At 35.3% G+C, this 22966-nt stretch overlaps 1 protein-coding gene across 3 annotated transcripts in view; it reads right to left on the minus strand.

Moving 5' to 3' along the window:
• Positions 1-22966, minus strand: part of BCAS3 (BCAS3 microtubule associated cell migration factor) — a 568366-nt gene that overhangs the window by 432547 nt on the left and 112853 nt on the right. For all 3 annotated transcript variants that reach the window (XM_068530786.1, XM_068530787.1, XM_068530788.1), the window contains exons 8-9: positions 14153-14260; positions 11743-11819 (exon numbers count right to left, since the gene is read on the minus strand). In XM_068530786.1, coding sequence (XP_068386887.1) covers positions 11743-11819; positions 14153-14260 — 185 coding nt within the window. The remainder of the gene's footprint in view (positions 1-11742; positions 11820-14152; positions 14261-22966) is intronic.

Consider the following 22966-nt stretch of genomic DNA (forward strand, 5'->3'; position numbering starts at 1 on the left):
CAAGACAAGTCAATGGGGAAAGAATAATCCTTTCAACGAATGATGATAGGTCAACTGATATCCGCATGCAAACGAATGAAACTGAACCCTGGCCTCACACTACATACAAAGTCAAAATGAATCAAAGAGTAAAGCTAATGTATTAACCTCTTGGAACAAACCGTGGTAAATCTTCATAACCAGAGGCAATGCTTTCTTAGCTATGACACCAAAAGTACAAGTGATAAAAGAAAAAAATAGATAAATTAAACTTCATCAAAACTAAAATCTTTGTGCTTCAAAGGACACCACCAAGAAAGAGAAAAGACAACTCAGAGAATGGGAATTGGGCAAAACATATATCTGATAACTGACTTGTATCTAAAATATAAACAGAACTAGTATAACTCAATAAAGACAAATAAATCAATGTAAAATTTGACAAAGAAGATAGAAGATGAGCACATGAAAAGATACTCAGCATCATTAGCCATAAGGAAATGCAAATCAAAAAAAAATGGTACTGATGAACCTAGTTGCAGGGCAGGAATAAAGAGGTAGATGTAGAGAATGGACTTGAGGACATGGGGTGGGAGGGCTAAGCTGGGGCGAAGTGAGAGTAGCATTGACATATATACACTACCGAATGTAGAATAGTTGGCTGGTGGGAAGCAGCAGCATGGCACAGGAAGATCAGCTACGTGCTGTGCGATGACCTAGAGGGGTGGGATAGGGAGGATGAGAGGGAGGCTCAAGAGGGAGGGGATATGGGGACATGTGTATGCATATGGCTGACTCGCTTTGCTGTGCAACAGAAGCTAACACAGTATTGTGAAGCAACTATACTCCAATAAAGATCTATTAAAAAAAAGTATAATCAGATACTACTTTGTGAGATAGCAACAGGATGGCTATATAATCTTTTTTTTTTAAAAATAATTAATTAATTTATTTATTTTTGGCTGTGTTGGGTCTTCGTTGCTGTGCAAGGGCTTTCTCCAGTTGCGGCGAGCGGGGGCCACTCTTCATCGCGGTGCGCGGGCCTCTCACTATCGTGGCCTCTCTTGTTGCGGAGCACAGGCTCCAGATGCGCAGGCTCAGTAGTTGTGGTTCACGGGCCTAGTTGCTCCGCGGCATGTGGGATCTTCCCAGACCAGGGCTCGAACCCGTATCCCCTGCATTGGCAGGCAGATTCTCAACCACTGCACCACCAGGGAAGCCCTATATAATCTTATTAACAATCATTGGTGAGAAACTGGAACCCTTGTACACTGCTGGTAGGAATGTAAAATGTGCAGTCACTGCGCCCAACAGCTCTTCAAATAGTTAAGGATAGAATTACCATATGACCCAGTAATTCAACTCCTGGGTACATACCCAAGAGAAACGAAAACATCCACACAAATACTTATATCCAAGAGAATCAAAAATAGATGTCCCCATAAAAACCTTTCATTTATGAAAGCATTATTCATAAAAGCCCCCAAAATGGAAACAAACTAAATGGCAAGCAATAAAAAGAAATGACGTATAATATTCCACTGTCAGGATACACCACAGTTTATCCATTCACACACTGAAGGACACTTTGGTTGCTTCCACTTTTGGCAATGTGAATAAAGCTGCTATAAATATCTGTGTGAAGGCTGTGTGGACATAGTTTTCAACTCCTTTGGTTAAATAACAAGAAGTGAGATTGCTGGATTGTATACTAAGAGTAGGTCTAGTTTTGTAAGAAACTGTCAAATTGTATTCCAAAAGTGGCAGCACCATTTTGCCTTCCCACCAGCAATGAGAGTTCCTGTTGTTCCACAACTCTGACAGCATTGGTGTTCTCAGTGTTCTGGATTTTAGCCGTGTGATGGTTATCTCATTGTTTTAACTTGCATTTCTCTGATGACATATAATGTGGAGTATCATATCATATGCTTATTATTCTTTGTTGAGGTGCCTCTCAGAGTCACTGGCCCATTTTTTCATCAGGTTGTTTATTTTGTTCTTGTTGAATTTTAAGAGTTCTTTGTATATTTTGGATAACAGCCCATTATTAGATTTGTCCTTTTTTTTGGAGTATAGTTGATTTACAATGTTGTGTTAGTTTCACGTGTACAGCAAAGTGAATCAGTTATACATACATATAGCCACTCTTTTTTTAGATTCTTTTCCCATATAGGCCATTACAGAGTATTGAGTAGAGTTCCCTGTTCTACTGCATTGTACAGTAGGTTCTTATTAGTTATCTATTTTATTTTATTTTTAGCTGCATTGGGTCTTGGTTGCTGTTCATGGGCTTCCTCTAGTTGAGGCAAGAGGGGGCTACTCTTCGTTGTGGTGCACGGGCTTCTCACTGCGGTGGCTTCTCTTGTTACGGAACACGGGCTCTAGATGTGCGGGCTTCAGTAGTTGTGGCTCGCAGGCTCTAGAGCGCAAGCTCAGTAGTTGTGGCACATGGGCCCAGCTGCTCCATGGCATGTGGGATCTTCCCAGACCAGGGCTCAAACCCGTGTCCCCTACATTGGCAGGAGGATCCTTAACCACTGCACCACCAGGGAAGTCCTAGTTATCTATTTTATATATAGTAGTGTATATATGTCAATCCCAATCTCCCAATTTATCCCTCCCCACCTTATCCCGTTAACCATAAGTCTGTCTTCTACATCTGTGACTCTACTTCTGTTTTGTAGAGAAGGTAAGTTCATCTGTACCCCTTTTTATAGATTCCACACATAAGCAATATCATATGATATTTGTCTTTCTGTGTGTGACTTACCTCACTTAGTATGATAATCTCCAGGTCCATCCATGTTGCTGCAAATGGTATTATTTTGTTATTTTTTTATGGCTGAGTGATACTCCATTGTATATATGTATCACATCTTCTTTATCCATTCCTCCGTTGACGGGCATTTAGGTTGCTTCCATGTCCTGCCTATTGTAAATACTGCTGCAGTGAACACTGGGGTGCATGTATCTTTTCGAATTATGGTTTTCTCCAGGTATATGCTAGGAGTGGGATTGCTGGGTCATATGGTAGTTCTATTTTTAGTTTTTTAAGGAACCTCCATACTGTTCTCCATAGTGGCTGTACCAGTTTACATTCCCACCAACAGTGTAGGAGGGTTCCCTTTTCTCCACATCCTCTCCAGCATTTATTGTTTGTAGATTTTTTTGATGATGGCCATCGTGACTGGTGTGAGGTGACACCTCATTGTAGTTTTGATTTGCATTTCTCTAATAATTAGCAACGTTGAGCATCTTTTCAAGTGTTTTTTGGCCTTCTGTATGTCTTCTTTGGAGAAATGTCTATTTAGATCTTCCACCCATTTTTTGATTGGTTTGTTTGTTTTTTTGATATTGAGCTGCATGAGCTGTTTGTATATTTTGGAGATTAATCCCTTGTCGGTTGCTTTGTTGGCAAATATTAGGTTTGTCTATTACAAATATTTTCTCTCAGTCTGTGGCCTTTCTTCTCATTTTCTTGACATTGTCTTTTGCAGAGCATAAGTTTTCAATTTTAGTGAAGCCCACTTTATCAGTTATTTCTTTCGTGCCTTTGGTGATGTTATCTAAAAAGGCATCACCATACCCAAAGTCATCTAGGTTTACACTTATGTTATCTTCTATAAATCTTATACTTTATGTATTACATTTAGGCCTGTGATACTTTTTGAGTTAATTTTTGTGAAGGATGTATAGTCTGTGTCTAAATTCAGTTTTATGCCTGTGAACGTCCAGTTGTTCAGTACCATTTGTTAAAGAGACTATCTCTGCTCCATTGTGCTACCTCTGCTTCTTCATCAAAGATTTATTTCTGGGCTCTCTATTCTGTTCCGTTGATCTATTTGTCTATTCTTTTGCCAATGCCACACTGTCTTGATTACTGTAGCTTTATAGTAAATCTTGAAGTTGGGTAACAACATGGAGGAAACATGATATTATTCACTGAAAGAAGCCAATCAGAGAAGGCTACATACTATGATTCCAACTATATGACATTCTAGGAAATGCCATGGTTGCTGGGGGGAACAGGAGGGCAGAGATGAACAGGCAGAGCACAGAGGATTTTTAGGGCAGTGAAAATACTCTATATGATATTACAATGATGGATATATGTAATTATACATTTACCCAAGCCCATTGATGTACAACACCAAGAGGTAATCCTAAGATAAACAATGGACTCTGAGTGATAATTATGTGTCAGTGTAGGTTCATCAAGTGTACAAATGTACTACTCTGGTGAGGGATGCTGATAATTGGGGAGACTATGTATGTGTGGGGCTGGGGGTATATGGGAAATTTCTGTGCCTTCTGATTAATTTTGCTGTGAACCTAAAACTGCTCTAAAAAATATAATCTTCTACTATGTTCAGTGAAAGACACAAGTCACCAAAGACCACACACTGAATGAAGTTCAGAAAGGACTATGAAACCCTCTCCAGAAAGAATAAGCACATAAAATATTAAATATCATTTCAGAGATTTATTTGACCATCTTACTCCTGATTAATGGCCCTCTTAAGGTTCCATGAGCTTTGAATTTAAAACTTGATTTTATTTTTGCTTTTTTTTAATGTATATGAAACAGAGTAATGCCATTCGAAGGCTCAACATGTTCAATGGGTGGGAATTACGTGCAGAAAATATGAAAATCACGTTAGTTCATGGCATACATGTTATTTAGAGTCCACTTTATATTGAACACCTGCCTGGGCTATGAAAACATCACGGCCGCCTAGTCTGTTGTATATAGATGGGAAACCAAAAGAACAGGGTTTTAACTTGAACTGGTCTTAGATGCCACATTAACCTGCCAATCTCTTCTTATCAATGTTACAAGCTTGCTTAGAAACATAAAAAGAAAGGTTCCTCTTCCCAAAATTAAAAATAATTTTGCATTTTAAAGATCCTTTGAATACATGCCTTATTTGTAATTCACCATTAACATAAATGAAAAATACACATTCTAACCCTGAGAAATAACATTAGGATTGTAAGGAATAAATTTTCCTCCTCAAAGTAAAAACAGAAGCCAGTGGAAAGAGTTACTTCTTATACAATCCTTTGGTCTCTCTGGAGACTTCATATCTGCATTTAAACTTAAGCACACTGGAAATGACTGCTAATGACATCTATCAGTCTTGGTCTTTTGTTTTCTTAATCATACGTGGGTTTTGGATTTCCACATCAGACAGCTGCTCAAGGCCACCTTTTCTGTACAGCCAAATACGAAGGTGTCTCCTTTCTCATCATATTGGCTGTGTTCCCTTTCCAGTTCTCTATCAGCTCTCTTTACCTGACCCGTCCACCCTTTGGCACAAATTCCCATGGTGCTTTCTCTGATGGACACAGCTGTCTCTACTTATTTTACAGTCTCATCATTGTATTCATACACAACTTAGGCAATCATGATTGTATTACACAAGAGCTTTTCAAACTCTTTTAGAAATTAAATGCTTGCATGAACAAAACAATATCCTCATTAAGAATCTGTCATTCTACATGGGCTGCCACGAATGCTATTCTCAGTATGCCTATCAGCTCCCCTGTCCTCCAATCCCTATATCCTGTACTTCTCACCGTCCCAGGCAAAACTGGCTTACAAGCATGGAATAACCCAAATTCAGAGAAACACACATAACCTATACCATGCTTCTTTCCACTTGTCAAAAGTTTCAGTCTGTTTAAAGGAATGGGGGTGGGGGGAGGTTGCAAAAATTAGGGAAAAATAAGCTTATTTAAAGTTAGGAAATGGCTCCATGTGTTCCTTGATTTTAAATATTAAGTCTTGCTCAATTTTGTTCAAAATGTTGAACAGCCCTTGAATAAATCTGGTCTATAGGGTTTTCTGGTCTATAGGGTTTTCAAGTAAAGTAAAATAATATGTAACTAAGAATGGTGAGAAAATGGAAGTATGAAATGAGATATAACTACTATTGGCCAGAGTATTATAGATGAAGGGTTTGGGGAGATCTGCTGTGAAATGCTACAATGAACAGCATTCAGAGTGTGAGGAGAGAAATCACAAACTTTTGTTGTTCTTGATGCTTTCTGGACTCTTTTTTTAATGTAAACTATGTATTTAAATATAATATAGATAAAGAAGTACCCAAGTCAACAAAGTAAACATATGCGTGCATAAAAGCAGCACCCAAAACAAAAAACAGGACATTATAGAATCCCAAAAGCCCCTTCTCATACCCCCTTCCAGGTTACGCAGGTGTGTTCTGACAACGATACTAGACATCTATCTTCAAAAGATATCACTAGATTTTAATACATAGTTTATTACACTTATTTCCATCATTTATCCCCAAGAAATGACAGTTGTACTTTTATACTACCCCATTTTTCAACATTTAACATACATTTCAGATTTAAAGAAATCCATACTAAATAGACTTCATGGCATCCTCAAGCCATGAGAGCCATTTTACAAGCAGTACAGTCACAGAATAAGTGATAATCCTAATGAATCAGAAATTACTGAAAATTCACTACTGTGGACTCCACCCCACTTGACCAGGACTTGCTGCATGCCACTTATAAAGCACCTGACTGCAACACTAGACACACTAGTGATCCTTCCAGATCTCTTCTTCCTATCATGAACGATTCACAGAATATGAGACTAATATTTTAATAATACTTGTTTCAACTGTTCAGTAGTCCAGCAATACAGAGGGAAGCATTTGGGACTATATCGCAAAGATCCTAAAACAATATTAACTTAAAAAAAAAAAAAAAGACACTCATTTTTATCAAACTCAACTGATACTTTGTGCTTCCTAAAGGCTTGTAAAACAGAAGCTCCTACTCCTGAAAGGGGAAACAATACTCCAGATACTGGAGAGATACTCAAGAGCTGATCACTACAAAGGTGTAATTTTCAAATAAACTCATACTTCAGAAAAGCTGTGTACTTAACTCCAACATGAGAAAGAAACTTTGTTCCTATATGCATTCATATATTCATTCCTTTAAATACCCACCAAACTTATAATTCCCAGTTCAAACCTATATCACTCTCTAGAGATGACTACTGATCCTATATGAATAACTTTCTTCCTTATCTGATAACTTTTGATAGAGTTGTACTACATTCTCAACCCTTTTGGCTAGCTAAACGTCTTGGAAAAGAACCACTGATGCTTTGAGAGTAGAAATAGTTGTGATAAATGTTTTCATCTTTAACAAATTGAGTTTTATTATTGTAAGAACCAAAAATAAGCATCAGAAATATTTTTAAGTTAGCTAGAACAAATGGATATATTATACCTTGCATGATGGACCTACTTCCTTAATCCAAATCAAGATGAATAACTTCGCTCTCAAGGAAATTACTCTATAGCGGCAAAGGTAGAACAAGTAGACAGAAGACACATACAATAACATAGAAACTAAGTGTCTTAACAGAGGGAAAAATTACACTATAGAAGCATTCCCAAAGGGTATTGGGTAAAAAAAGAGGTCTGTAATCAAATAAATCTAGGAAATATTGAAATGTAGTAAATAAATTTAAACAGATTAAAATGCTAATCACCACTGGCATCCTCCAATAGAAGGCAGCATTTCCTAAGTTTATTTGACCAGGGCATCCTGATTTACACAGCATGCTGAAGGTCTACTGTTCTGTGGATAAATTTTGGGGATTTAGAAGAAGGAGAGGCTTCCTTAAACTAAGGGGATCAGGAAATACTTCATATAAGAACTAACATCTACACTGGGGCGAGAAAGACATGTAGGATTAAGTCACTGTGGAAAGAGAGACTGCTAGTGAAAAGGCCATTTCAGGCAGGAAAACAGAGCACTTGCAAAGAACTGAGAGTTATGAGTGGCTCAAAGAAAATGTAGCATAAGCAGCATGAAAATGGGTTGTAGAAATAAAGATTTAGCAAGGACACTGGATTTTGATAAAGAAGGTTTTGTATGCCAAAAACCTTGAGAGTTCAGTTGGAAGGAATGTACAAGTTTACACTTGTTGACCACAGTTAAATCAAGTAAGGCCTTTGTTACAATCAAAAGACCTCAGAGTTTAGACGATAAATTATTTGATCAATTGGTAATACAGAAATAATGATTTTGTAAGTTCTTATCATTTAAATATAGATAATAGATTAAATTATATATCAGGGATATGCTTCAAAATAATTTGGGAAGGGTATAAATGAAAAAGATTCTCCACGAGTTGGAACATACTGAAACTAGATGATAAATACATGGTGGTTCATTACACTACCGTCTTTAAATAATTGTATATATTTCCCCAAATAAAATTTTTTTTAAAAATAACATTCAGGGACTTCCCTGGTGGCACAGTGGTTAAGAATACGCCTGTCAATGCGGGAGACACGGGTTCGAGCCCTGGTCCAGGAAGATCCCACATGCCGCGGAGCAACTAAGCCTGTGAGCCAAAACTACTGAGCACGCGTGCCACAACTACTGAAGCCTGTGCGCCTAGAGTCCATGCTCCACAACAAGAGTAGACCCCGCCTGCCGTAAATAGAGAAAGCCCGTGCGCAGCAACGAAGACCCAATGCAGCCAATAAATAAATAAAATAATTTTTCTTAAAAAAAGAAAAAAGGCATCAAAAAAAAATAACATTCATAGGAAATGAAATGGTATATCTATGGCCTTAGTAATTTAATAAAATGCAATATTTTTGCCATATCACTAAATGACTATATGTTCATCAAATAAGCAAAATGATTGAAAATCAAAGGTACATTTCACCATTTTAACATGACTAAAAATTCACCTTTCTGCAAGAACTTCATGATTTCAAGTAAGACTGAAAAGTAAGAATACATACTATAGTCTCTCTTCTTCTGCTTAAAGGTATTTTCACTCTTATTTCCACTATAAATGGTTTAATTGAGAAAGTACAGTAAAATCCCATGAAAATATGAAATTTCTGTAATGTGCCAGTTTCTATATTGATCTTGCCAATTGACTCAAGGGCTTTACGTATTTTCTGTAAGTTAACCCAAGTCAGGACATTCCAAAAACAAATTCTTCTATTGCAAAATCTCAGACTGCAAAATACTCTCCCAGAAAAGCTGCAAATATCATCAATGTGCAAAAACAAAACTTTCTTTAAAAATAAATTGTAATTATAGCCTACAGTGTGTAGGGTTTTGCTTAAATCTTCTTATTTGTAGGTCCTTATTTGAAACAAATACATTTCTATCACCCATTAGTTAAATAACAGACACTCATGCTGGTTGAGACAAATTTCACTCATACGTAGATATAAACAATTGAAGATACAGGTTATATCTACATGATTTTATGCAAAATTTAAGTAGATCATCTAAGCTTAAAAATTACTATTATAATATAAATATAATATTTACTATTATAATATAAATAATACATTGCCCATTTTCTCCAACAAAACAGAGTATTGTGAAAAGCCTATTCTGATTCCAATGTATCAAAATTATTACAAAGCCTATGTCCTTTGACTCAAACTATGAAATACACAAATCTAATTATTTTAATTCTTTCTTTATAATAAAGTTTAATTTTTTCTTTTAAAATTCTATAGTGGGTATTAATCAATGAAAAATCTATAATGTTTATTTATCCACTAAAAAAAAAACTAGCATTATTATTTATGCTAGTTTTTTTTTAAGTGGATAAAGAATAATAATAATATTATTAACTCTCCATTAGTAACTTACTTACATATATTAACTTCTCTTTAGTAACTGTGACAACTGACTTTATACCCTAGCATTTATTACAGAGAAGAAAACTGAAATCTATTGGCAAGTGTAATATTACTTTCAACATGCACAGCGCAGTAGAGCCCAGTGTTTAAATAAGGTTTAAATTTCAAAACATATATTGTCATTTAAATAAACTATCTTAACAAATAATGATTTGAGAGTTCTCCCCAATTTAACACTCAGCTGAGGCAGCAAGAGCTATCTATGAGTATAAAATTAAAATGGACCTGCAACAGAGATGTCTAACTTTGCAGAAGCCAATACACACATATCTTTGATTAACGAAAAACAACAGAAGACTACTGATAAGATGTAAAGACAAATACTCAGGAAAAACTGGCATCTAAATCTGGCTGAAATATTCATGCTCTGTTCTAATTCACTCCTCTGTAGCCCACACACTTGGAAGAAATGGAAAGACTCATACATGATTCCTCTATTTTTCTACTTGTTTCAATTTTAATAATGAGTGATATAATTATAAGGTAATATATTAATGCATAAGATCTGTAAGAATCAATATGCTAAAACAGGCTATGTAATATTCAAAGCTTACTATATTATATATATATACTGCATTTTTGAATGAAGATGTTATTAACAGATCTACGCTCCCCCAAAACTTTTAATTTATAGATAAAACAATAAAAGATCCTTCCTGGTAATCTATATTTAATCATTATTAAAATATCAGTAAATTTCTGATCAGTATGAAATAACTGACTGATAAGTGGGTTAATGTACTCAGTCATTCAAGAAATAGTTAATGAGAGCCTACATTGTGCCAGCCAATGTCCCAGGTGCTAGAGATACTAATGTAAATTTGTAAATGGTGTAAATTAGAACTTGTGATAAAACAAAAATATCTCAATGAACATGATCTCCATTATTATCTCTGTAGATCTCTGAGAGAAAAGATTACAAGATCAAGGAGGTGAGTTGTATGTTGTATTCTTTTTCATAGGCTACAAAATGATAAACTATATATTACAATGAATTATTCATGTGTTACATATATAGTATATATTATATAATGTATGCAATAACATATAGACTGTAAGATATTAACAAGAACATGAGCTCTTACCAGAAAGGAATAATGTCTACTACTCAGAGCTTAATACATGGATAAACATCTGATGAGTAAGTGTGTAAATAGTTGTGATATTTCAGGAGATGCAACAATATGATTGGGATTCCCTACACATAACAAAAATGAGCTCTGTTCCAACAGAACTATTTCTGCAGCACACACATAACAGATTCTCTGAAAAAACAGCTATAGCTTTGATGGTGAGTGTTAGAGTTAAAATACAAAAGAGTGAAAACTATTGCTTTACTAGGCTGTAGTAAAAAAAAAAAAAAAAAAAAAAAAAAAATCTAACTCCAGACAAGGCCCCTGTTGGAATTTCCAGCTTGCTGGCCTGCCTTGCAAATCTTGGACTGGCCAGCTCCCACAACTGCATGGGCCAATTTTTTAAAAAATAGATCAACTGATCAAACAATCACTCTCTCTGTATGACTCTGTGTGTGTGTGTGTGTGTGTGTGTGTGTGTGTGTGTGTGTGTGTGTGTGTGTGTGTGTGTGTGTGTGTATCCAGAATCCAGGCTTATTTCTGCAAATCCAGGCAGAGTTGTGACAGGTGGGGGAAAGAAGGAGTGAAAGACTGACACATTTCCCTCATGAATGATAATCCAGTTATGTCCACAAGTATGTTATGTTAATTAAGTAATTTAACAACATAGCTACACAAATCTAAATTAATCACAACGACTCAAGGAAAATATATAAGGAAAAGCAGAGGTATACAACAAGGCTTCCACAGTAACATGAAGAAAATGCGCTGTGGGTTGAACACATATACCATAAAATTATATTACTAAATAAGACATCACAGAAACATAGAAATACAGTAATTGAATAAGCATGAAATACTGATGTTATGATTCCAATTAGTCTGCTGATTCTATCAAGTAAGTAGTATAAACTCAATGCATATGATAGGAAATAAATCAAGTTGATACGTACTTGTGACAAAAAATTTTTTTGTGAAAGTACAGCTATCAAAGGCAGCAATTTTCTCCTGCAATACTACGACAAGGATCCTAAAATTAGAGGGAAAAAACCACAAAAGAAAATGTTAATGTGAAAGTCTATAAACTGAACTATAAGTAAGTTAAATCATCTAGATTTAAGTAAATATGTACCAAAGGAATTTTTAAAAATCAAACGCTCCTTAAAGCATATAGGCTAGAAACATCTGCTTCTTAAATGTCAAAATACAGTCACCAAATCCTTAACATGATCAAGATAGACAAGATTAAAGGAAGAAAAGTCACAGGAGAACTACACCTCAAAATAAAATTTCATTTTCATTCATTATAAATCAAATGAATCTATCTTCATTAAGAATGTATGAGATCAATAAACTGCTGGCTATTTACTAAAAGTGTTTTTCCAGTGCTGGCTCAAAGTCATGGAATTAAACATAAAATGGATTTATACAACCTGGCACTTAAAATGATTGCTGAATTTCCCAACACAAGAGCCAAAATGAGAGAGAGGGAGGGAGGGAGGGAGGGAGAAAGGGAGGGAGGAAGGAAACTCAGATAACTATTATTCAATGTAAATGAGACATTTCTGATTATTGAAATATTAAAATTAATCAGAATCTGTATTTCTCCCAAAGTTCAAGATTTATAAATAATTAGGGAAAAGTTATAAATTTTCAAAATTAAAATGTATCTGAAATGAAGTTATTTTATAAACTACATTTTAGAGTATTGCTCCTTATAACTGTTGTTAAATATTTAACTACTAGATCCACCCTTTTTTTTTTTTTAATTTATTTATTTATTTTTTTTTTAGCTGTGTTGGGTCTTCGTTTCTGTGCGAGGGCTTTCTCTAGTTGCAGAGAGCGGGGGCCACTCTTCATTGCGGTGCACGGGCCTCTCACTATCGCGGCCTCTCTTGTTGCAGAGCACAGGCTCCAGACGCGCAGGCTCAGCAGTTGTGGCTCACGGGCCCAGTTGCTCTGCGGCATGTGGGATCCTCCCAGACCAGGGCTCGAACCCATGTCCCCTGCATTGGCAGGCAGATTCTCAACCACTGCGCCACCAGGGAAGCCCTAGATCCACCCATTTAAAAATGTTGATTTTTTAAATTTTATTTATTTATTTATTTATTTATTTTTGGCTGCATTGGGTCTTCGTTGCTACACATGGCTTTCTCTAGTTGCGGCGAGCCAGGGCTACTCTTCATTGCGGTGCGGGGGCTTCTCATTGCGGTGGCTTCTATTCTTGCAGAGCAAGGGCTCTAGGCACACGGGGCTTAAGTAGTTGTGGCACGTGAGCTCAATAGTTGTGGCTCGTGGGCTCTAGAGCGCAGGCTCAGTAGTTGTGGCGCACAGGCTTAGTTGCTCCGTGGCATGTGGATCTTCCTGGACCAGGGCTCAAACCCATGTCCGCTGCACTGGCAGGCGGATTCTTAACCACTGTGCCACCAGGGAAGCCCCAAAATGTTGATTTTTAATAAGTTAATATATCACTGGATAATTACATTATCCCAGAAATAACATGAGTATACCTCCTATGTCATATATAATTTTGTTTGATGTTATTTGAAGTTTAAATATACATAATAACTAGATCTTCAGTATGAATTACACACTATCACTGAACAACTTTTCTTTGTCCTATTTCATATTTTTGTATTGAATTCAAATATTTTTATCATTAATATCAAAGTCTTGGGCTTTTAGTTTGTATTTGTCAGGTATGTGTTTACCCTTCCTTTTACATTCAAACTTTCCGAGTCACTTTTTGAAATATCACTTTAAAATCTAACCTGAGAGTCTTTTATTATAAAATTTAATTTTTGTTTTCCATGTTCCATGTGTTTGCTCTTTAATGAGATTAATAATTTGCAGCCATGACCTTGATAAGACATTTAGCATCATGGGGCTAGGAAAAGTCTATCTGGTCCCTCGTTTAGCTCCATTGTGAAGTGCAAAAAAATAAGAATATTTAAAAGTCTTTTTTACATTTCAGAAATAAGCTTTGTTTTGATGAATGCTAACAGGAAAATTACATTTCCCATCATAAACCAGTAAACATATAGAAGTATATATATTAAACAAAAAGTTATATATAAAATGTTATGTTATACATATAAAAAGTTTCCTCAAAGCAATATTTAAACTTCATATGTTTGCTCAGGCACTTTTTATTCTTTTCCATTTCAATATTTCACTAATGGGTCAAGACAAAAAGTTTGAAAACATTAAGAAATCTTAAGAGCTACTTATATTTGGCAGAATTCCGAAGACATATTTGTGACTTCTTTATTATTATTATATCAAAGTCAATGATAATGGCAATGCGCTACATGCACAGGAGGTATGTTATCTTGCACAAGAAACACATGAAAAATTGCTTACCTTTTGTTGCAATGGAGATCATAGATAGGTGTTTTAAACTGAATGGACTTGACCATCTCCCCAGTACGAAGTGAATATAAATCCACACAACAGTAAGGTGGACTTGTGCTAAAAAATAAATAAATAAATACATACATACATACATACATACATACATACATAAATAAATACAGACAAAAGCTATTATGTTTTAACAGGTGGGAGGGCCAATAAATTTTCTTACTAACATAATACAAGCAAATTGATTTGGACTTTAATCAACAAAATTAGCAACTGCATAATGGTGAAATACTGAAAGCTTTCACCCTAAAATCAGGGATTAGAGAAGAACACTTCAAGAATATGGCCACTCTACTCAACACAGTATAGAAGGTATGTGCGTAAGAAATTACTACAAGAAAGAAATAAAGCTGCAGTTATTTGTGAGAATTTGATTGTATAAGTATAAAACCTAGTAACACAAAGTTGCAATAAATACACAGACAAACCCATAATAAAAGACAAACCATTAATATAAGGGTTAATATGTAGATTGATACAGTTCAACCCTAATCAAGAATCTATCAGAAACGAGACCTCTTTCTAAAATGTACATAAATACGCATTCTAAATGATAAGATTTAAATTATAAAGACAATGTGTTCCTTCATACTAGAACAGATGAAGAGATCAATGTTTTCACCTTAAGAAAGTAGGAAAAGAAGAGCAAGTTAAACCAAATGAAAGTGGAATGAGGGAATTAATAAAATACAACAAATCAATGAAACAAAACTTGAGTAAGCAAAAGAAAAAATTAAACAAAACTAAACCCAATTCCTTGAAATAGATAATTTGAATATTCCAGTATCTATAAAAGAAACCAAACTCATAATTTAAAACTTCTCACAAAGAAATCCTTAAAAATAGCTTCATTTGTAAATTCTACTAATCATTTAAACAAAAAAGTTTAGATATTCTACACAAACTCTTTTATAAGATAGGAGTCACCAACTTATTTTATGAGGCCAGTAACACATGATCCCAAAAATAAATACTTCACAAGAAGCTACCGATATATTTATATCTCATGAATATACATAAAAAATCCTCAACAAAAACATTAACAAGTTGGGACTGCCCTGGTGGCGCAGTGGTTAAGAATCCGCCTGCCGATGCAAGGGACACGGGTTTGAGCCCTGGTCCAGGAAGATCCCACGTGCCGCGGAGCAACTAAGCCCGTGCACCACAGCTACTGAGCCTGCGCTCTAGAGCCCGCGAGCCCCAACTACTGAAGCCTGCGCACCTAGAGCCTGTGCTCCGCAACAAGAAAAGCCACCGCAATGAGAAGCCCGTGCACCGCAATGAAGAATATAGCCCCCACTCGCCGCAACTAGAGAAGGCCCGCGCACAGCAATGAAGACCCAACGCAGCCAAAAAAAGTAAATAGGAAGCAGATCAGTGGTTGCCAGGGACCAGAAAAGGACGGAAGCTACAGAGTACAAAGTGGCATGATGGGTGCCACTTTTAGGGCGATAGAAATGTTGCTGTGTCTTGATTGTGCTAGGGACGTAACACAAGTGCATACAATTGGTGAAAGTGGAGATGGGAGAGAATCTAGTAAAACTTGAACTTCAACCTCTAAAATTGACACAAGGCAAAAATTCTTTTCTTAATGTTCCCAACTAATTAATCCAGTCCTCTGCTGAGAAGCAATGAGTTAATAATGAACGAAATCTAACATTTTGCCAGACCAACTGGGAAGGAAAAAACAGCTTGTCACCTTCAATTAGCAGCTCATTATAGCCACGGTACACTAGAAACTTGAATTCTGATCATTTCACTGGCATCCATACAATGTCACAACTGAGATTCTTCCTGCAGAAAGCCTTCAATAGAAGTAGACAAAACAAATGCTATGAAGGCTGTTTAGAGTTGAATGAACAAGATTTGGTAGATCTAAAAATTCTATTTATATATGGAAAAAACCTCTTATTCAATGCCTAATAGAAAAAGACAATTCTTTTAAAATCAGAGTTTTCAGAAAGTCACACATTCATAAAGGAGTCATGCTATCTGCCAATAACACAGTTGTGTACACGCCTGACATGTCCTTTTGTTCTCTATTTTCTCTCTTTTTAAAAGCCTTGACTATTTCCCTGGGACACAGCAAGACAATCTTAATTTTCCTCATGGGTAGGCTGATGAGAAAGCTTTCTATAACATCAGCAGAATGCATGCCCCATAACAGAAAGGACGTGTGTTATTCTAAAATATACAGACAAGAAACAAGCTTTTACTTTGTACTCTAGTATACACCAAGCAGTGTCAAAAGCTGTATACAGAAGTCTTCATTAGATTTCTAGAGCTCAAATGGGTTAACATTTTTACAGGTTTGCGCCTGACATTTAAACCTAAAATTGTGACTTCACTTTAAGATAAAACCTAATTAATACTTTAAGGAAAAAAAGTTCACATAGAAATGTAGAGAATCTAATTTAGAATGTAACTGAATCTATTGCAAGCAAAACCAGAGTTGGAAAGAAAAGCAGAAATGACGTAATTTGTATTATTAAATGGTTGGTTAAAGGACTCTAAACTGTGCCCAGGCACCACTGCCTTTCCAACACATAAATATCAACAGGGGTAATGTAAAGTTATTTAGTACTTTTAATGACAAATATATAATAGAAATGAATGCAAATTCTCCTTAACTGACCTTCCCTTTACCTACGTAACTTGTTTTATAGTGAGGAACCAGGACATACATTGAAAATTTTTGCATTGGAGCAATCTGTTACCTGCTGTATACATAACCTATACACATAAAGGAAGTTATAAAGCTTTTATTAGCAAAGGACTAGTCCTCCCAGAGCCAAAGGTATGGAATTTACAGTTCATTTCAGTGAAGAGAGTTGACTACAATTATTTAAAGAGTAAAATGTTTTAAAAAATCCATTACGGAAAATGAAAAGGTTAAATTAAATATAAAACAAAATAGTTAAACTGGATTTCCTAAAAGCAAATCCTGAAACTACAGTATAGAAGATAAACACCAAGAAGAAAACACTAAACGTTTTCATCTAAATACGTTGCCTATTTCATTATTTCTTACTTTCTCTGTAATCCTTCCCATCACATTTTTAAAAAATTTTTAATATGCTTCATTTTTTAGAGCAGTTTTTGGTTCACAACAAAATTGAGAGGAAGGTACAAAGATTTTCCATATAGCCTCTGCCCCCATTCATGCATAGTCTACCCCGTTATCAACGTCCCCTACCAAAGTGGAACATTTGCTACAACCTATAATGACACAATATAATCACCCAAACTCCATAGTTTTCATTATGGTTCACTCTTGGTGTTGTACATTGTATGGGTTTTGGACAAATTTATAACGACATATATCCAACATTACAGTAGCATACAGAATAGTCTCACTGCCCTAAAAATCCTTTGTTCTCTGCCTCTGCATCCCTCCTGGTAAACGCTGATCTTCTTACTGTCTTACTGTATTGCCTTTTCCAGAATGTTGTTTAGTTGGACTCATACAGTATGTATCCTTTTCAGATTGGCTTCTTTCACTTAGTAATACACTTTTAAAGTTTCCCCCCTTTCTTTTCATAGCTTGATAGCGTTTAGTCCTGAATAGTATTCCATTATCTGGATGTACCACGTTTTATTTATCCATTCATCTACTGAAGGACATCTTGGTTACTTCTAAATTCTGGCAATTATGGATAAAGCTGATATAAACACCTGTGTGCAGTTTTTTGGGCAGACGTAACTCCTTTGGGTAAATACTCTGCAGGACAATTGTTTGATTGTATGGTAAAAGTATGTTTAGTTTTGTACAAAACTGCCAAACGGTCTTCCAAAGTGGTTTTACCATTTTGCATTCCTACCAGAAATTAATGAGAGTTCCTATTGCTCCACTTTACCAGCATCTGATATATTCAGTGTACTGAATTTTGGCCAGGTGTGTAGTAGTATGTCCTTGTTGTTTCCCTGATGACATGTGATATGGAGCACCTTTTCATATGTTTACTTGACATCTGTATATTGTCTTTGAGGTGAGGTCTTTTGCCCAATTTTTAATCAGGTTGTTCATTTTCTTATTTTTGATTTTTAAGAGCTTTGTGTATTTTGGATAACAGTCCTTTATCAGATATGTATTTTGCAAGTGCTTTCTCCCAGTCTGTGTTTCTGAAGAGTGGGAGTATGTAATTTTAATGAAGTCCAAGTTTTATTCAGAAAATTGAATCTGTATAGGACAAACCTCAGAAAAATTTCCAGAATGAAGAAGAAATAAGAGATGAAATGAAAGACAGCAGATTAAAAGAACTGAATGTAGAGATTCAATTTATAAAAATTCATAATCCTGAAGAAATTCTACCTCAAGACTACAGTATCAGTCTCTACCTGATAGTTTCCAGCCTGCTAGCCTACTCTACTTCTCACCTGCCAGCCCAGTCACATAAGCCAATTCCTTGAAATGAAAATCACATGTGTGTTTCTGTATATGCATGTGTGTACACTGAATGATATACCAGGGAATCTAGAATACAGCACACATGCCCAGAGCCAATGCCGGCTCAACAAAGAACTGTGAGGACATTAGTCTTGCATCTCTGGCTGAGCTTTTGACTGCACAAGCCAGAGGTAAAGGCTACGGCAGAGCTGTAGATGGTATCACTACACACTCAAAGGACTGTCCCAAACATAGTCATTACAAAAAAGAGTTTGAAAAAGTCAATAAACAGTGTGTGTGGCTGCAGACCTCAACAAGCAAAACAGCAAACCCTGGGGAGGGGAGGACAATATGATGTTCAGAGTTGCCAGATTATGATATTCAAAATGTCCACCATTCAACAAAAAATCACAAGGCACACAAAGAAACAGGAAGGTAGAGCCCATACAAAGAACAAAAATAAACTGAGAGAAACTGACACTGAAGAACCTATACAAAGAATTTAAATCAACTTGTCTTATATATGCTCAAAGAGCTAAAAGAAATTATAGACAAAGAAATAAGGGAGAAAGATGAATTCACAAATTGAAAATATCAATAAAGATACTGGTTCCTTATGAAAAAGGAACCACATAGAAATAACAGAACAGAACAGTACAATAACTAAAATGAAAAAGGCACTAAAGGTTTCAAAAGCATGTCTGAATATCAGAATAGACCAAAGAAAGAAATCACAAACTTGAAAATAAGATGAGTGAAATTACACATCAGAGTAGCAGAATGAAAAAAAAGAAAGAAAAAAAAAATGAACACAGCTTAAGATTAACAATATAAATCAACTACACTCAACAAATCTATATAAGACTACCCAATAATGGCAGACTACACATTCTTCTTCTATGTTAGCCACAAAACAAGTCTCAAAAAATTTAAAAACAATGAAGACAATCTCTCTAACCAAGATGGAATGATATTACAAATCAAAAGCAGAAGGAAAACTGGAAATTCATGAATATGTGATATTAAACACAGCATATCAAATAATCACCATGTCACAAATATGTGGAATTAAATAATAAACTCTTAACAGTCAACATCACATTAACAGAATGAAAGGGGGAAAAACAACATGATCATCTCAATGGATACAGAAAAAGCATCTGCCAAAATTCAACACCCTTTCATGATTAAAAAAAAAAAAAAAAACACACAGCAACAACAAAAAAAACATACAGGAAACTAGGAACAGAAGGGAATTTCCAAATATGATAAAGGGCATTTGCAAAACACTATACTAAATGACAAAAGACTGAATGTTTTTCCGCTAATATCTGAAACAAGACAAGGATGCCTACAGTCAACACTGTATTGAAAGACCTAACCAAAGCAATTAGGCAAGAAAAAGAAACTGAAAACTTCTGAATTGGAAAAGAAATAAAACTATCTCTATTCACAGACAACATGATGCTATATATAGAAAATTCCAAAGAATTCATAAAATAGTACTAGAACTGATAAATTCAGGAAAATTTCAGGGTACAAGATCAACATACATAAACCAGCAATTATCAATCCAAAATAAAAAGTTAAGAAAGCAGTTCTAGTTACAATAGCAATGCAATCTCTATCAACATTCCAATGGCTTTTGCACAAGTGAAAAGCCAACCTAAAAACAAATGAAGTTGCAAGAGGTCCCAAATAAAAAAGAACAAATTGGAGGACGTACATTACCTGATTTCAAAAATTACAACAAAGCTACATTAATCAAAACTCTGTGTTACTGACATCAGACATGTAAACCAATGGAATAAAATTCAGAGTCCAGACATAAACCCATACATCTGTGATCAATTAATTTTTGAAAAAGGTACCAAGTATCTTCAACAAATGGTGCTGGGAAGACTGAAGTCCACATGCAAAAAAGTTGGACTACTATCTTAAATCATATATAAAAATTAACTCAAAATATATTAAAGACCTAAATATAAGAGCTAAAACTATACAAGAAGAAAATATAGGGGTAAATCTTCATGATCTTGGATTTGACAATATTTTCAGACGTGACACCAAAAGCACAAGCAACAAAAGAAAAAAAAATTATATTACATCAATATTTAAAACTGTTGTGTATCAAAGGGTATTATTTTAAAAAGTTAAAAGACAATCAAAAAATAGAAAATATTTGTAAATCATATATCAGATAAGGGTCTAGTATCCAGAGTATATTGAGAACTCTTACTATTCAACATCTAGAAGATAAACAACCCAATTACAAAATGAGCACAGGATGTGAATAGACATTTCTCCAAAGAAGATATACAGATGGCCAACAAGTATATGAAAAGATTATCAAAATCATTAATCAGTGGTGAAATGCAAATCAAAACCACAGTGAGATACTACTTCACACCCACTAGGTTGGTTATAACAAAACAATTGAAAAGGAGCAGGTATTTGCAAGGATATAGAAAAAGTAAAACCCTGATCCATTACTGGTGGGAATGTAAAATGGTGCAGCTGCTATGAAAAACAGTCTGGCGGTTTCTCAAAAAGCTAAAGATAGAATTACCATATGATCCAGCAATTCCACTCCTAGATGTACATCAAGAAATGAAAGCATATGTCGACAGAAAAACATGTACATTAACATTCATATCAGCATTATTCATAATAACCACAAAGTGGAAACAACCATATGTCCTTTTAAATGATGAATGCATAAACAAACTGTAGTATACCCATACAATGTAATATTATTTTGCCTTATAAAGAATGAAGTTCCAACGATATGACGTTCTGGAAAGGCAAATCTATGGAGACAGTAAAAAGATCTACTACTACTTCAATAACATTCAGTTGCCTTTTCACTTACTTATTTGATTATTAAATTTCAGCAATGTATCTAGAGTCATGATTTACTGTTTACTCTTTCAATCTATCAAATTAATTTCTTTCCTTTAAGTACTATATAGACAATTATGTTAAACTAATACACTTTTAAATAAATTTTTACTATTATAAACTATTTTGAAACAAATCTGAGTGGGCTTCCATTTCTCAGGTTCTTCTGTAACACACTAAAATTGCTGATATCCTTTTACTAAGCCAACATAGTTTTATTAGGACAACAGAGAGTCTCCAAATAATAAAACTTCTAAAATGCTAAGCATTAAGTACTTTTAATCAAAAAGTTATTTTAATTTTCATTAGTTATACCAATAATTTGTTCTTAATTGGGGTTACACAGTGAAAAGATTTGACCAAAAATACATAACCACATAATTTGGTTGAGTGACTGTCAGAACTCTCAATCCATGACTTCAGTTAGTTTTATATACAGATAATACTATACATGTTGTAAACATTGGGAAATATTCCAACAGTGTGTTTCAGATCCAACAATTACTATTTAAGGGAAAAGTCAGCAGTACAGTGAGACCTAATCAAATGAACCACTAAATGGAGCAAGGAGCATGAAATGGTCAAAGAATAGGAATTAAATAAGATCTTTAGGTATGTGCAGTTAAGTATTCCTATTGAAGTACATCTTTCCATAGAAGATTCAATAATCCCTTTTCTAATGTCAAACGCTAGGTTATTACCATGTAGAAAATGAGGAATGACCTAGGTATCTTGGGCTTTTTGTGAAGACTTAGAATAATGGAAGAATGATGATGGTGACCTTACACTTTATCTTTGAAATTTAAACACTGATTGAAAATGTTGTATTAGATAGGTGCAAACCATCTTTTATGCCTGATAGAAAACAAGAATCACAAATAATATATATTAATCCCCTAAACTTATAACTTTCTATCACAGAGTCACAGAGTCTACTTTTAATTTTTATACTAATTTTTTTTCTTAATATTCATATGTATTATTAGAATCATAGCTATTTTTTACCCTGAACGATGTTTTCAAAATAGTTTTTTGGGGGACTTTCCTGGTGGTACAGTGGTTAAGAATCCACCTGCCAATGCAGGGGACACGGGTTTCATCCCTGGTCCGGAAGATCCCATATGCCACGGAGCAACTAAGCCCGCGTGCCGCAACTACTGAGCCTGTGCTCTAAAGCCCGCGTGCCGCAACTACTGAGCCTGTGCTCTAAAGCCCGCGTGCCGCAACTACTGAGCCTGTGCTCTATAGCCCGCGTGCCACAACTACTGAGCCTGTGCACCACAACTACTGAAGCCCATGAGCCTAGAGTTCGTGCTCCACAACAAGAGAAGCCACCGCAGTGAGAAGCCCGTGCACCACAGCGAAGAGCAGCCCCCGATCACCACAACTAGAAAGAGCCTGCACACAGCAACGAAGACCCAACACAGCCATAAATAAATAAATAAATTGAAAAAAAAAAGTTTTTT

This window comes from Eschrichtius robustus, chromosome 20 (assembly GCF_028021215.1).
Source record: "Eschrichtius robustus isolate mEscRob2 chromosome 20, mEscRob2.pri, whole genome shotgun sequence".
Classification (NCBI taxonomy): domain Eukaryota; kingdom Metazoa; phylum Chordata; class Mammalia; order Artiodactyla; family Eschrichtiidae; genus Eschrichtius; species Eschrichtius robustus.